The sequence below is a fragment of the Formica exsecta genome, unplaced genomic scaffold, assembly GCF_003651465.1.
Source record: "Formica exsecta isolate Colony F162 unplaced genomic scaffold, ASM365146v1 scaffold122, whole genome shotgun sequence".
Classification (NCBI taxonomy): domain Eukaryota; kingdom Metazoa; phylum Arthropoda; class Insecta; order Hymenoptera; family Formicidae; genus Formica; species Formica exsecta.
The window spans coordinates 23187-41613 of NW_021848556.1; the positions used below are offsets into that span (position 1 = coordinate 23187).

Sequence of the window (18427 nt, forward strand, 5' to 3'; positions counted from 1 at the left end):
TATATATATATAACTTTGTTTATTTATTTGATATATAATAGAGTAGTCGTATAAGTTAAAATGTTCAATATATACTTTTCGAATATATATACAAACTATTCAAATAACATTCGGAATACACAGTCGGACTTATCGGACATAAAATTCGGATACTCGACAGATATCCCCTACGCTGTGCGCAAGTGGTATAATAACGATAATTATACGGCTTAATCGCGATAATAAGAAATATACAGTCGACATTCGGCCGGGAAGGGAGGAGGAAAGAGTTTTCGCTAGCGCGGAAAATTCTTCAGTGTCGATTGCATAACGTTCTTATTTTTTCACCTGTCTTTCTTTTCTTTTTTAGCGTTTATCTTTCGTCATTTATCTCCTATTTGTCGCTTTTGTGCGGTTTCTGTGCGTGGCGTCGCGAATGGCAATGGGAAATTTTTAATGGAGATTATGTCGCGCTTCGTGAAAAATCTGTTAGACGTAAAAATAATTCCAAGACAACACGAATGTCTCACAGATAAAAAAAGAAATGTTTAAAAAATATTCAAAGAATATCTAAGGAATTAGATTTTTTTAGACGTCTTTTTCAGTTTGCGCTGTCTAGGATGTCATTGTCATTTAGGCACTATTCTCCGGTGATAAGAAATAGGTCTTTAGTGCCGAAAAATTTTCGCATCTCAAGTGGTTGCTTCTGACAGAAATTCTGTTTGTGCACAAAATATTTTTCCCGATTATTGCATTCTATTCGGAGTTTGCTTTGTAAACAATCTCTACACATCCTTTGCCATTATTTCAAACATTCCTACATTATTTTTCATGCGTATTATACAGAAATGCAGTTTTCATAAAAGTTGTCGATGTTTTTCCTCTCTATCCCTATTTCCGCTTTAATCAAAAGTCGCGTAATCGTTAACAATTTCTGTTCCGTTTAATACTCATTCGTGACTTTTTAATTAACCCGACATAATTCGATTGCGTCGATTCGCGATATAATCGGATAGTATTGCATTTTCACTTTCTTGGTGTCAACTGATCTATTCTTTATTCGTGCGTTTGGAGAATATCTGTGTTTCAAAAACCCTTTTAGAGAACATCTCCATTATATCTCGAATGATAATAGCTCTAACAGTTCTCCTCAGGTTTTAATATCGATCAAATCCCATTTAGTTGTCTCTCAAAAAAAAAAAAAAAAAAATTAAACTTTCTAATCTCATGACTCTTAGATTCTTCTCCCATAACTGATGATGTCAATTGACGTGTCGACGATCACCGATGACCGGGCACCTTCAGATCTGAGGCGCGAAATTCCGAGACAAAGTTCTCACCTTCAGCAGCAACCGCTTAATCATCCGTGCAAGCCGCGGCACAGGTCACATGAAGACGTTATCCAGGGCGGGCAAGTTTTTTCTAGTGGGTGTCGAGCTAACGCTGAGCCCCTCGTCCTCGAACGTGACCATTTTCTCGCGGCTTCTCGTGGCAGTGTTGCAGCCACCGCTGCCGCTGTCCAGCAGCCTAGTCTGGCTAGCGACGACGGTCATCCCGGCGGTGACCGGCGGCGTCATCGCCGAGGATGGCCTGAGCACCGACGCGGGCGGCGGGGGTGGCACAGCCATGTCCGTCACAGCGGCCGCGAGATTGAACTCACTGACGCTGCGAGGCACAAAATACTCGAAATGCAACGAGCTCTCCTGCTGACAATGTTGCTGATGATGGTGCAGCGGCTGTTGTTGATGCTGCTGCTGTTGATGATGATGCTGCGTCGGCGACAGGCAGCTTCTTCTTAACGGCTGGCCCCGTTGGAACTGCTGTTGCTGAACGTTGGCGCCCGAGGACAAGACATTGCTCGTCATCGTCCTGCTCGCGACGTCCAGCGGCAACGTCTTCTTCCGCGGCAGCGTATGATGACCGGGCGACAACTTCATGGCAGTGTTAGACGGATGGGCCAGGAGCTTGCCGTCGCCGGGGCTCCTGGCCTGATGCTGTCAGGAGCCGGCTGGCACCATCGACATGGCGATTGCCTCCTCTTCTTGCTCGGACAGTCGCGAGTCGCTGGTGCCGCCTCCGTCGTCAAGGTCGGCTTTGAGACCGGGAGCGGCGCCTGCTGCAAAGAAAAGGAGAGAGACCGTGACGCGTGTTTCATGACGGCCGATCGCCTCAATCGTTTAATTCTTTTCCGATCGTGCTCTCTTGCGGAAATTTTCTCGTTTCTTCGACCGCGCGGATTGACATCGGATTGGCATAACGACGGTAACTGTTACGGTACGTTCAAAATTGTTCACGCTAATAATCATGCCCGATTGCGTATATATTAATATGTACATCGAATTAATTAATTGTTACTGGATAAGTGTGTTTCTTTTCCGGACGTAACTAACGCGCGACGGTCGACAAAAAGGATCAGCGATTTCTCACGATGCTCTCTGTCTTTCTTGCGGGAGATTCTCGCTACGGATTCCCCACCGAATGCCTTCATCAGGGATACCTGTACCACCGATAGGTCCGACCATCACGCCCGACGACATGCCGCAGGTTCTACCGAAGACCCTGACCACGCGTACCACCTCCTCCTGGACGAGGTTGAAGCACATGGCGATCAGGCCCATCCCGGCGAGGATGTAGAGCGAGCAGGCACACAGGCTGAGCTCCTCCAGAGTGGCCGAGGCGGCGTTGCGTCCCATCGGCATTAGGTCGCCGAAGCCGATCGTGCCGAGGCTGGTGAAGCAGAAGTAGCCGCCCTCCAGCAGACTCCAGCCCTCCAGACGGTTGAACATGACCGCGCCGCCGCATATGTACACCAGCATTATCGCCAGGCACAGGCTGATCGGTATCCTGACCGGATTCGCCTCCAGCACGTACGCCGGCGACGAGGTCGACGATAAGGACAACGAGCACGGGTGAAAGTGCCGCTTCCCGTTACCCGTTGTAATATCCTGAAGACGATTTAATATATTAACGTAACAAGCGATATTTAATACAACAGGCGAAACCAATCCGTTAAAGAGAGATTTATATAATAAAGAATTATGATATAACTTGAAGAAAGAAAGAGAAAGAGATTTTTTTATACAGGATTTTTCTTGAAAAAGGTGAAAAAGATATCAAAACCAATATAAATTTTCTACAAATCGACAATTTTCTGAGTTTCTCAGTAATTAAATCCTGCGTTTCATTAGAAATTGATGTAAACTTTTGATCCGCTTAATTAGTTTACTTATTAAAAGCCTACAGTTTTTACCTTCGTTGTTCATTTATATGCTAAATCGGTTTGTATCGAGTTTTTGAAGTTTAAGAGTTTTTTTCGTGGCTTTCTTTTTAGTGAATTTAAATAGCGGTGAATGTCTCTTTTGATAATATCACATTATCTACATGCTTCTGCAAGAGTGCAAATGTTTCATTTCCATATCTTTCTCTCGTGCGATTAAGAAGATTAGAGTAAGTCAACGAATCTCATACAATCTAATACTTCACTTTGAAGTATTAATTTTAAGAATATGATTAAATGTCTTGCATTAAAAATCTTAATTTAAAAAAAATATGTTTTATATATCTATTTAACAAAAATATAATTTATTTTTTATTTCATTTTAAATACAATAAAATTTCGTAATATAATAATTTATTGCAGAGTACCTTTTTCCACATTTTTGTTAGGCTAATTTAATCATATAATTCAATTTAAAGAAATCACTCTTTCTCTTTCTCTTTCTCCTTTTAATAATTAACGGTAATTATCAACGTTACCTGAAGCGCGGCCGTCGAGCTGGTAGTGGCGTGCAGGAGGCCCTCGCTGCCACAGTCGAGAAGAATCGCACTTCCGGCGCCGCGGATACCCAGATCGTCGCAGGAGCTCTCCCTGCTCGCCGAGTAATAGTTGCCGCCGCCTTTAGTCTCCACGTGATTGTCGTAACGATACGCCTTGGTCATTATGCCGCCGACCGGCGGCGGCGGCGGCGGTGGCTGTCGCTTCCTGGCGCAGTTGCGCTGCCGCTGGCACATGCGTCCGTAAAGACGGCGGAAGCTACGGGCGAGCACGTCGCCCACCGTGCTGAGGTAGACCAGCATCAGCGGGATCCCCGCCAGGGCGTAGACTATGGTGATCAACCGGCCCCAGACTGTGCGCGGTGCAACGCTACCGTACCCTGAAACCGCAACCGTATCTTAAATCAAATCAAGATATTATCACTAATAAGCAGTGCTTTTGAAGTTTAGCACTGTAAATAGTGAAATCTCACTGACTATCAGAAAAATCAATTAATAATAATGGCTGTTTCAATTGCTGATATTTTATAAAAAAATATTTATATATTATATTTTATATGAGATAAATGCATAGGAATATATCAGGTGATTGCATAAGTTCGTGCCCGATTTGATTCGCATAAATAAAGGGACGGATAGATTGAATCTGGACAAACCTATGGTTGTGATCAGCGTCAGGGAATATAGTAAGCTACCGCTGAAGGTCCATCGTCGACCATGCAGGCGTCTGTCCACGTGATGTTCCCGTGATCGCGGTGACAATGGTGGTACCTGCTCGTACGAGGTGCGTCTGAGCCCGCGCGCCAGGTTCTCCTGAAATTCGAGGACTTCCCGTGCCGCTAGGCGGGTCCAGTTCTCCTTGTAGAGAACATTGAGATCCTCGGTGATGCTCCAGAGCTTCTCGACCGTGCGTGCTCTTAATTCCATGGCGGCGGAATCGTTTTCCAGATTCGGCAGCACGTAGGAACCACCGTCGGGTTTAGAGGACGCGACCTCGGTGGGTGAATCCTGTGTAAAAGCGACACGGATTTGATTAAATAATTCAATGAAACATATCAACTTTAATTTTCACAAGAAATCCCTTTTGTCAGGAATAAAAGTCAAAGATACATTATTAAAAAACTGAAAGCAAGAAATAATTATCTCCTTTTTGAGTCTTTCTTTGTAAACATACTATCTTTATTATTCGCAACGCGCGAGATTAGTGAATCGGAATACTTGAGAGATAATTGCATCAACAGCAATTAGCTGTTTCAATTCTAGTTAATGAAATTTTTCCTCAAATGACATTAAGCTTTAAAACGCTTCGATATCAATTAATGCTTGTTAAACACGAAAATTTTGCATTTTTCCACATGCATAATTATTCTCAATTAATAATTATTACGTTTCTCAATATTCTAAATATATTCTAAAATTTCGCAATTAAATTGAGCGAAAAAATTCGGATAGTCGGGATCGATGAATCGCGATTGGGTCTTGATTAAAATCCCGCGGTTCGCGTAAATTTTATCGTCCATATTTTCGATGATTAAAATCACGCCGAGCGATTTAATCAACGGTTGTAACTCACTGATTTGAAGCCTCCCTCGAGGGCCATGAAGGCGAACGCGCCGAGCAGGGTGTAACCAAGAACGAGCACGCACACGCCGAGGCTCGCCAGCAGCCCCGGGGTCTTGGTGGAGGTGGCGGTGCTACAGCTGCAGCAGCAGCAGAACAGCTCCGCGCCGCGCACCGAGACTCCCGCGTTGTTGTTGTTGTTGTTATTATTGTTGTTGCTGCTGCTGCTTCTGCCCGGACAGCATCTCGGCGCCCTCTGATAATAACTGTCGCCGGCGTTCTGCATCGCTGATTAAGATCGCGATTCGCCCTCGCCGTCACCGTCGTCGTCGTCGCTGCCGCCGCAGCTGCAGATGCAGCGACCGATGACGCCGCCGCAGCTGCAGCCGCAAGCGGTAACGTTCTAACGTCGTCCTATCGTCGTCGCGCCATTCATCCGCTGCGGGGCTGCCCGATCTGTGATCAGAATGCGTGTCTTTAAATGCATTTATATGTATAATCGGGATTTAGATCAGATTCAGATCAGAGAGAGTAGCTACGTTAGCACACTTTGTCGCTTTGCAAATAATCTTCAAACGCATTGTATATTTAATATTTCTCGCATCTTCGAATAAAATTATTTTCGGGGAAAAAGAGAGAGAAATAAATTTTAATTACTTTAATATAAAAATGGAATTATTGAGATACACGCAACGTGTATTATTGTTACGTTTCGTCATCTCCGGATCGTTCTCGAGACGGGGTTCTCGACCTCTGCACGATATGGAGGTAATCGAGATAAGGATGCGATTAGATGCATCGGGGATACGATTAGACGTACAGAGACAAATAGCTCCTTCTGAGTAATTGGCTCGTTACAGGTTAATGGCCTTCCTCGAGAAGCGCTTTTCACGCTCGAGGCTTGCGTAACTCTATGTGCAATCAACACTCTCGGCCGACTATACCATCGTCGTGTAAACATTCATACGGCGGATATATACGGAGGTGGATTTGTTATTTCTAACGCGTCCACAAACATCGGATACTATTTGCGACGTGAATGCACACATACATACAATATATAAGATGGTGTATTATGATACGTGGAAATCTACCTCGAAAATAGATTCTTTAAACTATATTCTTTCTCGGAAAAGAAGAGAGACGAGCGTCATCATCATTTTCCTTCGCGATTCTCGTTAATCTCAGAAACTCGAAGTTTTACGATAAAATTCAACGAAAATTCTACTCCACGAAAGCTTGCTCGAGATGAATTAAAAAATATGGTTTCGTCGTCCCTATGGTAGCTCGTTGTTCGCGAATCGACGGCTTTTATTCCGTCGATATGGAAGCCGATGGCGCGCCACCCCGTTCCGTCAGTCAGCCCCCGTTACGTCTGATAAAGCAATCGTCAGCGCGACGAGTCGGAGAAGCAGAAATAGCCGATCGACCCCTCGGTATACTACGTTCCGTTTATGCACTCGCTCGTTGCTCGGAGAAACGCGTACATCAGATGCATGATGCATAATAGGCGCACTCTTGCGCGACACAAGTGGAGAAGACACGGAGACAGAGACCGGGATTCAGTATCCTGAGCCACGATAGGGAGACGCCTGAGGGAGAAAGGAGAAGAGAGGAAAATAAGGGTCAAGAGAGACGGAGAGAGGATGCGTATGCAGATTGACGTGAAGAGCTTTCGGGTACGTGTTAGATCTTTAGTAAAATGCTACAGAAAGAGTAAGATTCTCTCGAGAGAGGGAGGAAGATGAGCCGCTTGTTTTGTCTGAAGAGTGTCTCGTCTTCGCAATGTGGAACGAGATATCAAGGCGCGATTGGTGAATTATCTCATATATATATATATATATATGTATATTAGGAAACGAAATAAGATATAATTGAATAATTAGCCGGGGAGACATCAACTCCTTTAATACAAATACAAAGAGAAGGATAAAAAAATACAAAATATTGCATCTTAAATTAATCTCTGTTGGTTTTTATCACGTGCGCAATAAAAATTATCACATTACATCTATTTTCAATGTGCGAAAAGAAAAAAGAAAGAGAGAGAGAGAGAGAGAAAAGACAGGCAATTACAAGAGCGAGATAGAACAAGAGATCTTCTGTCTGAGGGAGAACAGTAGAGACGCACCACGTGTATAAATAGAACGTGCGAGGTAAAGAGCGAAGTGTATGGTGTGCGTATGACACCGTTAACAGTGTACAGTATTTGTGTGTATATGTGCGTATGCGATGGTTCCACGTGCGAGAAAGAGATCCGCGACCGCCCCAGTTGAAGCATTGTACCGTCGGCTACCGGAGATAAGGCATGAAATTAAATTCGACGGAATGTGGGTCGTCGCGCCACATAGTGTAGTCGGCTCCTTTCGCCATCCTCCCTCCCTCCTCCCCCTCTCACACATACACACAAGTCACGTCCTGCCTGAACAACAACGTCGGAGAGAGATACGTTGGCATCCGCCCACACAGCGGGTACGTTAGGTATCGTAAATGCCTTAACAATCACTCACAACACGGGTACTTCTCGCAGCTGCTTGACGTACAAAACGTCTCACAGAGACATTTGACAAAGAGTGTCATCGGGGGTGGATTCCTCGACTGGCTTGAAATCCGCTCTTTTCTCAAAGTAAATGTGAAACTATTCGCGCAACGAATGACTGATGCTGATGATCGTTAATTGATGACTAGCATTTGTTCGGGTAAAAGTTATAATTAAGGTCCCTCCGAGAGATACGACAAACCGTTAATATATTTCTGTCTCGACGAACAGTCGCGGATACCTAAGCATGATGGATCCTTCTCGAGGATGCCTCCGGCAAATGGTACGCGCGCAACACCTGATGCACGTTTCTCTCGCCGCCGACAAGAATCGAGACTTGATTGATTTAGCGATGTCAAATCGAAAACGTGACGAATTGTGACACGACGTCGCTTTATTGCGCCAAACGGCGAAGGGATTTCCTTCCCAGAGAATTTTTGCTATTTATTATTTTATTCTCGCGAGCGTACCGGGGACAATTGTTGCGTTAGAGCTTTTAACGCTTTTTATCGGGAACATCGCTTAATGCGAATATTCGTGATTGCTGCAAAAACGTGTTTTTTCAAAAAAGAAAGAACTCATAGAAACACGCTGTTGCATATAACTGGATGTTGTGTGATGTACACTGTTGGGCCGAAAGCGAATAGCTTTCACGCAAAATACACATGCATTCTATGTTATGAACGGAATCTATAATAGATTCTCTCTGTTGATAAAAGCCAGTAGTTTTTCAATTTCCAGCGAACGAATAACGAAATCTCATTCTTTTCATGATCTCATCAAGTAAATTTTATTTCTCAACAAAATTTTCAATATCGAATATACGATAAATTACGGATCGTTGATTAAAATAAAAATCAAAGGGCAGATCAGTAAAAATATCGGAAACAACGAATCCAGGTTGAAACTTCATCGATAATACGTGCAACGGTATGTTTCGACCTTACTTCAGATTATTTTCAATCGCGGTTTTTTTTTTTATATCGAAAAACGGCGATATTTTTCTTTTACAAACAACAATAACGCCAAATGACCTGATTATAAAAAATATACTATTGTAGCATAGAGAATCAAGAATACGACGTTCTCATATCTTCGTCGAGAGAAAATTTACTGTGCGAATTGATCGATAAATCTGAAGATAGAAAAAAAGCACGGAGGCGATTAGAATTAAGGTCAGGAATTTTGAGATATCCGACCGAGATCGCGCCTTTTGCGCGTATTGCTCGTTACATCAGGTATCGTCTATCGGCGCTATTAGCCGATAGGCCGAGAGGTCGTTCGTTTAATTGAAATTCACGGGTGAGTGGATACCGCATAATCGGGCATGCGTCGCAATCGGCCAAGCGCGAGAATAGAGATGCAAATTTTTCTTTAGCTCGCGAACGTACGTGGGGATTAACGTTATGTGCATTAATTAAGGGATTAATTCAGGTTCGTAATCGAGCTACATTCTACCTCGGTGGAGCGGACGGTAATCCAAAAATGTTCCTTTAATGTAGGCGCGCGAAATAACATCGGAGAAAATACGGTCATGTGGACTACGAGGTTGCCCAATTTCTCTGCGAATTAAACCACACAGGGCCATGATCCAATTATCCAAATATGAAAATAAAATACTATTCTTGTCCCATTTTTATTTTAATGAAGGAACTGACAAAAATCGTTGGGGCTCAAATTTGCCGCTTAATAAGTCCTGCATGCTCTTGTTTAAAGTACAAATTACCATCTTTCTCCATTTTTGTCACATACGAGCTTAAATATACAATCGTTAAATTAAATAAAGTCTTGATATTTTTAATTGGCACGCGCCATTTATATGTCTAAATTTAAATGAGATACATGAGCGCGCACGCATCATTTGTCGGTCTCGTGAGATTAAAAATGTAATCGTTGAATAAAAACAATTTATAATATTTCAAATTTACATGTCAAAATGTGCGGATGGAAGAGAGCCGCCTGTATATATTATATATTACGCATAAAGCCTCGCATGACGTTGACGTACAGCGATAAGTCAGCCTCGGGCGAGATGAATTAAGGGTGTCTACGCAGCAATTCAAAGGGTCTGTCAAAAGTCGAAGCGTGCCCATAACACGCGGGAGAGATGGGATAAATAATTTTCCAATATCGATACGTGTGGGAGCTTCTCATATCTTTATTCCGCTTGACGTCTGCTAGGAGAACATCGGTTGTCGGATCTTTCTAAATTTCTGATGCTTGGAATTATACGGTTATCTTACACATAGTTTGCGTAATTAATATTTGTACACTTTCTTGAATAAAATCAATGTGTTATCTATATCATAAAGATTTTATAATTTTTTAAAGTTTATTTTATATATTTTCAGAGAGATAATATATTTTGCGATCTCTTATATTTGCATCTTTTTTGAAAAAATTCTAATCAAGTGCGAGCGTTTTTAGAAGTTTTCTTTGATCGCTATTTTTTTTTTTACCTTGCCATATGTTATTTTATATTTTCTACAGAGCTTATATACAATCACAAAGATTGATCTCCTTTGGAGGATTATTTGCATTTCTGCGCGTCGCGTTATTCACGATTCCGAGAAGATGCGAGCTATGCACTTGGAAGCGTCATCGCTTCACAAGAGCTCACAGAGATCTCGGAGTTACCGTCAGACATGAGATACTTCTGATGACAGCTCCCGAGAGAGAGGTACGTAGTGGTACTACGTATCACACAATTCCGTAGTTACATTGTCGTAGTAATCGATTGGCATGCGAAAGGAATTCCGGGCGTTTAATTGGAATTTGTGTGCGGAGAGCTTATAGTACGCGATATATAGTCGTTCGCTATAACTATAGTTAGGGGAACGATAGCGTATCGTGTAATCAGGCGGCTTGCCTGTGAGCACGTCGTTCACTATAGAAACTCTAGTATCCGATCCGGAGCTCGATTAACCAATCGCTGTGGTTAGCGTAACTACAACTACTACCGTAGATGTGGTCGGTTATGATGGCGATGAAAAATAATATTAAGTCGCACGGGCTAATGCATTGCAACGGAATTTGCAACGTAATAGAATTACACAACGTATGCTTCATCCCACCTCTCCCCCCTCCTCACATTATTGTATTTTTTAAACAGCTGCGACGGTACTTCGATAAAATCGGATTCAACATTTTTTTCAACAAAAATACAATAGAATTTCATTATTTCTCACACACACATGCATGTGACTTTGTTGATCTATCTCTTTTTTTGCTCTCTCTTTTAAACTTTAAATTAAAATAACGCAAAATTTACATGAAATGAGCTTAAAGGAGTTCTATCAAAACTAATTTGAGTTTATATCCAATTAAAGTCTCGGGGATTAGCCGCAGCATCACATGACGGGAACATTTCTATTATTGACATTAAAAATAAAAATTAACACTAAAATTAAAAGAAGAAAAAAAGAAAACGCAGCACAGTCTTTTCGAGCTCGACATTATTAACCGTGTACTTTTCGAAATTCCCCTTTCCTAACATTTTTTGTCCATCAGATCGGTGGCTCATTAGAAACGGAAGGAGTGCGTTTTGAAAGCACCATCGACAAAACGATTTGCGAGGATCGAGCATCGAGCGGATATCCATCGGCGCGACGACTAGGAAGGAATTCCACCTCGTCGCTGGCGGACCACGCTTAATTGGAATTTATGCGCGTAGTGGTACATAAGCCATCCTATAGACAGGCGCGCTGTATACAGGCATGCTAGTTGGTAGGAAACGCGGTAGCACCGCGTAACGAGTTAGCGCAAGCAAGCAAGAGGCAGAGATAGAGATAGAGAAAGAGAGAGTGAGAGAGAGAAGTGCCGGGAGGAGGGTGCCTCCTCGTGGTTCTCCCTCCTGGTGGTTCGCAATCGATAGTCGAGCAGCAGCCGGAGGCGTCGAGGTTGGTGCGGGGATCGGTGACGAAGAGAGAGAGAGAGAGAGAAAGAGAGAGAGAGAGAGAGAGATATGCTGGACCAAACTTCTCTTCTCGGTCGCTTCCACGGGAGCTACCCAGTAAATGGTTGCAGCGAGAGATGCGTGAGACTCATTCGGGCTGGTCAGGCTTAACCGCAACTTTTTCGCATCTGTCAATTAACCCTCAAATAAAAGAATCTTTCTTTTATCTCTCTCAATTTTCCGATAAGTATCGATCGTGAAATATGGATAATTTTGTATATAATTGAATTTGCAACAAAAACATTAATTACACACATACACGCATACGACTTATAATTGAATCGTTCTTTAATATAGATGAGAAATGAATAATTAAAGGTGTCGGTAGAAGCGTTAATTGACACTGAACAAAACATACAAGGGTTTGATTCTTTCCCATTCAATCGTCAGGCTGGAGACGATCCAGATGAAACGATCGATCGGGAAACGCTAGCCATTGCGTCAAGTGAAGCGGTTAATGATGTAATTAGGGCGAATCGTTATGGCAGAATTGATGGAGAAGGGCGACGGACGTGAGTGTCTAATTAGGTGTATATCGATCAGTGTTCTGCCAGAATTATTTCGATATCGCGATTACAGCATGGAATTTTTATTATGGATTTTACATGATTTTACATGATTGAATCCGGAATCGATATTTTACCGAAAATTTAAGATAGAAAAGATAAAAGTATTTCAATATAAATGTACCAAATGAAAATATGTATTCGGTGCCTCGAAATTTTCGTTACTTAATTCTCGTCACAGATCTTCTGTCAAGATGAAATTAAACTCTTTTTTCTAGGGGAGAAGGGAAAAATTGTTTCTCGACTTATTAAAGAATAGAAGACAGGACGATAAATAAGTTTCTGTAAAACGGAACGAGGCCCGTGTTTAATCCTCTCATTCATCGGAGGAGCGTAGTTAATGTCATAATCTCGTTGATTCCCCGCCTCTTCCGAGATTTTTCTTGTCATCGAGAATCTGATTTATCTTGCTGACCCAGCGCCGCGATTCGCGGTGAATAATAGAGAGCATCGAGCGAGAAATACGCGTGAAGGGGAAAAAACGACGATATCAACTCAAATTTTTCCCATTATCTTATTTTCGGATAGGATTAAAGATATAGATGAATGCAGATATCTATTTTATTATTAAAGTTGAAATTCGTTGAAAGAATAAGAGAAATATACATAAAAAAAAATTTTAAATAACTAAAATAAAAAAAAATGAGATAAAAAACAAAAGGAAGAATTATACAAAAGTACACTAAAAATGTATCATAATATCGGGAAAAGAAATAATGATAGCAGCTTTACAGTAAGTTAAATATTAATAAACAAATATATATATAATTAATGAATTATGGTAATTTGTTATCACGATGTTCTTTAAATTGAAAGGATAGACGTTGATCTTCTCTCTCTCTCTCGGAGATGCGAACGGAGGAAGAAGAGAGAGGAAGATGTCAACTGAAATTTCCCTCAAAGTCCCCTTTTCGGACGGGATTAAACGTAAATTTCGTTACGCTGTCCGGCTCTCGCGCCAGTCTCGCTTCATCTTTCGGTCGTTATTTCGATCCCTCTCTAACGTGACGAGGTCAAAATTTAACTACGTTTGCGGCCTCTGAGTGCCCGAGCAAATTCGTTTTCCTTTCCCGAACAGCAAGAATTCTTTTCTTGTCTGGACTTAAGCACGATTTCTCGCTTGTCCGCTACGTCTAACCGCGTATTTTTCTTGCTCTCTCAAAAATAGAAATTTCTCACCGTTATTCTGTCTCGCGTAACAATGCGAGACAATCGTCGGATGATATAGCTTCAGCAAAATGAAAATAGCAAAGTAATATAATAACAGCATAATTATAAAAGACTAGTAAAGTATAGCAAGAATTTTTTTCAGCTTATACATTTTTTCTAAAGGATTGACTCTCTCTCCCTCTTTCTCTCTCTCTCTCTTCTGCAGGTAATTCTTAAATAATCTGCCGTATTCAAAAAACAGAAAAGTCAATTAATAAGCTACCGCTGTTCATAGTGCGTGTGCGTTTATAATTTACATTATAATATCAGACTAAATCCAGACATTTCGATCCTCAGATTTGGAGAAGTCTTCAGTGGAGAAGAAACGTAATATAAATTAAAACACATCAAAAAAACCATCGATAATTGAATGATATTATATTATATAATTAGATATTTTATTATATTTTATTATATTTATTATGATATTATAATATAATTAATAAACGCATTAATAAAAGTTTTTTACTTTAATTTTATACTGCCATATTCGTTTACGTCGAGTATCAAAAGTAATGTATAGCCAATTCTCAGAAAATGATGCGAACACTCATCGAAACGCGGAGAAATAATATCTCTCGACAAGAAGAGGATCGTTAAAACGAAACATTACTCATCCATCGGTCGTTATATAGAAAAATACGTACCGGCACTCACATATCGCTTTTATTAGAGCGTCGATAGCTATTTTGGCCGACGAACAGGCATCGCGATACGGAAAAGCTCTCGGAGCAATCCGAGATTGCCAAGATTGAGAAGCGTCGTACCGGGGCTTGCGCTCGCGAGAGCGTAACAGATCTATTATTCGTTCGCGTGCACAAAGGGCGGAGATGCTCGAGAGATTCCGCGAGGCCGCACAGTCGCGCCGCGTACTAATTAAGTTTCTATTCTAATTCGCGCACGAAGCGAGAGAGAGAAAGAGAGAGAGAGAGAGAGAGAGATACCGAAATAGCAGGCGGCGACGCGACGGTGCGATAATAGCAGCGCGTTTGTAACGGGCGTTCCTCACCTTCCTCTGTTCGCGTCTCGTGCCCGATATATCCGTGGATGAGTTTCTTTCTCCCCCGAGGCTTCCGTCGTCGGGCGACGACAAAACACGTCGTCGAAACGTGAGAGCGACGGAAAAATCGCTCGGGTCGCGCGACCCGCCCATGTTTTTGCAATTAATCTGCGCGGGGGCGCGGATTTCAATCGAAAAGTTTACTTAACCGACTCGGGCTCATGCGCACAGAATTAACGGGATCACCGTTCGTGACGTCCGCTACGAGAGAGAAGAGAGAGGGAGAGAGAAGAGAGAGAAAGGGCTCGTTTCGCGCGTTTGATGAAGTTAATTAAAACGCGTATATACTGGCCGTGCGCGATGTATCATATTCCGTCGAACGGGGCCGTTGTTGTTTGTACCCTCGACAGCCCTGTAACTAACGGGGTACCGATTGCGTGCGATGGGGGAGGACAGAGGGGAAGAGAATGAAATTTAGGCGGTGCGTGGGCGCGCGATCGAACGAACGCGGTCTGGAATCGATTTATTTTCTCTCTCCCTCTTGAACGACTTTCGCTTCTCCATGGAGCCCCGATGATATCCAGATCGGCTTTATCTCAAGTTTATCGCGTCACGTGCGCTTTGCCAATATTACACGCATGCGACAAGAATAAAAGAGAAGGATGCGTTAGAACAATCTTTCGAGATACGAGAATTTTGGACTTTGTTTTTCTATAAACTTTCGTAAACCTCAGCAACTCGCCAATTTATTTTCGAGGCAAAATTATATATTTTTATTAACGGGAGATAACAAGATGTAATCCTCATATATTGAGCTTCTTGTAAAATAATTCGCTCGTAAAATTTTCTATCCTGTTTTGTTACGAACGAAAGAAAATCTTCGAATTTCCGAAGAAGGGTTTATTTGAATCATATTTTCTCTCTCTCACTTTCTCTCAGAGTTCTTTTATTTGCGAGATGCTAATTTATATGCGTAAACGGAGTTTCGATGTCTGCAGCGTTTCGTTATCGCCTGTGAGCTTCCGTCGTTTGAAGTTTCCGTTCCGCGTAATAATCGAGAGGGCACATTCAATTAGAGCTTATCGGTCGTCGAGCAGAATTTTTATCGCCTTTGATCGCCCTTTATTCGCCCGCCGAGTCCTGCCCGCCGGGTCTATCGCCCTTATCTCACCGCTCGTGCCTCATTTGCGAACGGAAGTAGGGTGGTCTCCTCTACGAGGGCGCACCCCGGAGGATAGAAAAGGTATTCTTGACTGCTTCTTGGATCTCTCATCTTTCCCTTTTAAGCCTCTCCCATTTTCAGTTGCCTTGACCTTTCGACCGCAAAAAAGTTTATAAAAACAGCTCGTACTTTGTCAAATGGATCCCGAGCACATTTTTCTCAAAGAATAAATTATATCTTATATATATAAATAGTCTTCAACTTGTTGGCTATCCAGTACTGACTCTCCGCGTATTCTCATTTTATTCGCTTGTTTATTCGTGTGGCAATCAATCTTCTAAGAGGCATATGAGATAGAGATTCGATTTTGGAACTTGCTAACAACGATAGTCGATCGCTCCTACACAAAGTTACACATCACTCTATTACGGATACGTATATCATTCTACTGGTGTCGAGATAGCAAATATGTTTTTCCATTTTCCCCGTATTTATCTTTGCCAATTGCTGTCCGTTAATAATAACGAGAGATTCTTTCTCCGTTTTCTTTCGCAGAATTTCATATAAGTTTCTTATCGATATAATTGATAAGGTTTGCTCGTATATTTGATTACTTTAAGATTTTTTTCGTTCTCTCTATAAGTTCTAATTATGACTGTGTACATTTGATTTCAAAATAAGTACATACATATATACAATAAATAAAATATCTCTCCCTTTCTCTCTCCCTCGTAAGCCGAGCTTTCGTAATCCTTTTCTTCAAATTCTCGTAATATGCAGCCTGGTTGCAGCGAGTGAATGAGAGGATTAGCGGGTTATAATTTTCCCTGCGCTCGCTCGCGAGATAATATCATGTTCCATTCATGAGGAATATTAAAATCTCAATTATTCAAAGTAATACACAGGGCCCTCTTAGGTAGATAGTCGATACCGCATTCGTTATGCGGATAAATAAGCGACGAAATATGTACTCTCTCGACGGATAAATACATCCAAGTATCTTCGAGATGCTACACATTGTGTTATTTGAAGTTACTTTTCTGGCTTCGCGTGCTTTATCGGCTTATCCGGCAGCTCTTTCCGGTCGAACGCGTTCCACGTGAGAAATGGCATCGCGCCCGAGTGTGACCGGGAAACGTTAAAGGAAAGTGAAAAGCGTAAGTTTTCAAAGCGTCTCTCTTTTTATCCGCGGACTCGCTTATACTCCATTATTCCCGACCGTTACAATTATTATTTCCTTTTACCTTGATCGTAAAAAGAGCACGAAAACTCACACCAAGATCATAAATTAGACTTGAGACACGAGGAACGTCTACTAATAGCGATCTCACAGAGAAAAAGCGGAAAGGGCTACGTGTGTAAGTTATCCCCTAATCTTCTTCCTCCTTCCGGATGAACGAGGAATAAAGGAACCATGAGGATGGGACCAGTCATCTCGTCTACACGAAGGGAGGATCTCCAGCGGAATTAGGGGCTCTCCGGAATATCGACTCTCCTCTAGCGGATACGCTATTCCCAAACCGTTGCAAGACAAAAAACCCTCGCCTCGCACGCATACTTTTGACTGAGGAAAATTAAAACTGTCCCCGTTACGGAAATACGGGGTGATGATATTGCGTTATACGGTCGAGGAACGGTAATTCGTTTTTATTCCCCGCAATTTTCCGGATCCGCTCGCTCGCAGGAAGTATCGTTGTATCTGGAACCGGAAGAGCAAATCCTTTTCTTCAAATTCTCGTAATATGCAGCCTGGTTGCAGCGAGTGAATGAGAGGATTAGCGGGTTATAATTTTCCCTGCGCTCGCTCGCGAGATAATATCATGTTCCATTCATGAGGAATATTAAAATCTCAATTATTCAAAGTAATACACAGGGCCCTCTTAGGTAGATAGTCGATACCGCATTCGTTATGCGGATGAATAAGCGACGAAATATGTACTCTCTCGACGGATAAATACATCCAAGTATCTTCGAGATGCTACACATTGTGTTATTTGAAGTTACTTTTCTGGCTTCGCGTGCTTTATCGGCTTATCCGGCAGCTCTTTCCGGTCGAACGCGTTCCACGTGAGAAATGGCATCGCGCCCGAGTGTGACCGGGAAACGTTAAAGGAAAGTGAAAAGCGTAAGTTTTCAAAGCGTCTCTCTTTTTATCCGCGGACTCGCTTATACTCCATTATTCCCGACCGTTACAATTATTATTTCCTTTTACCTTGATCGTAAAAAGAGCACGAAAACTCACACCAAGATCATAAATTAGACTTGAGACACGAGGAACGTCTACTAATAGCGATCTCACAGAGAAAAAGCGGAAAGGGCTACGTGTGTAAGTTATCCCCTAATCTTCTTCCTCCTTCCGGATGAACGAGGAATAAAGGAACCATGAGGATGGGACCAGTCATCTCGTCTACACGAAGGGAGGATCTCCAGCGGAATTAGGGGCTCTCCGGAATATCGACTCTCCTCTAGCGGATACGCTATTCCCAAACCGTTGCAAGACAAAAAACCCTCGCCTCGCACGCATACTTTTGACTGAGGAAAATTAAAACTGTCCCCGTTACGGAAATACGGGGTGATGATATTGCGTTATACGGTCGAGGAACGGTAATTCGTTTTTATTCCCCGCAATTTTCCGGATCCGCTCGCTCGCAGGAAGTATCGTTGTATCTGGAACCGGAAGAGC

The 18427-nt window shown here is 42.3% G+C and overlaps 2 protein-coding genes across 4 annotated transcripts in view; both read right to left on the reverse strand.

The window, feature by feature from the left end:
- Window positions 1–328: 328 nt before the first annotated feature.
- On the reverse strand, window positions 329–1937 carry LOC115245435 (protein bric-a-brac 2-like). The gene has a single exon (XM_029823750.1). The coding sequence runs from the start codon at window positions 1914–1916 to the stop codon at window positions 1365–1367; it is 552 nt and encodes a 183-aa protein (XP_029679610.1). The 5' UTR covers window positions 1917–1937; the 3' UTR covers window positions 329–1364.
- LOC115245418 (potassium channel subfamily K member 18-like) overlaps window positions 1880–18427 on the reverse strand; it is a 26079-nt gene continuing 9531 nt past the window's right edge. For 2 of the 3 annotated variants that reach the window (XM_029823732.1, XM_029823728.1), the window contains exons 2-6: window positions 5327–5769; window positions 4410–4761; window positions 3736–4133; window positions 2477–2924; window positions 1953–2095 (exon numbers count right to left, since the gene is read on the reverse strand). In XM_029823732.1, coding sequence (XP_029679592.1) covers window positions 1977–2095; window positions 2477–2924; window positions 3736–4133; window positions 4410–4761; window positions 5327–5599 — 1590 coding nt within the window. In that variant the 5' untranslated portion in view covers window positions 5600–5769 and the 3' untranslated portion in view covers window positions 1953–1976. Of the gene's footprint in view, window positions 2096–2476; window positions 2925–3735; window positions 4134–4409; window positions 4762–5326; window positions 5770–18427 lie in introns of all 3 variants that reach the window. The other variant, XM_029823740.1, reaches the window with a different exon arrangement.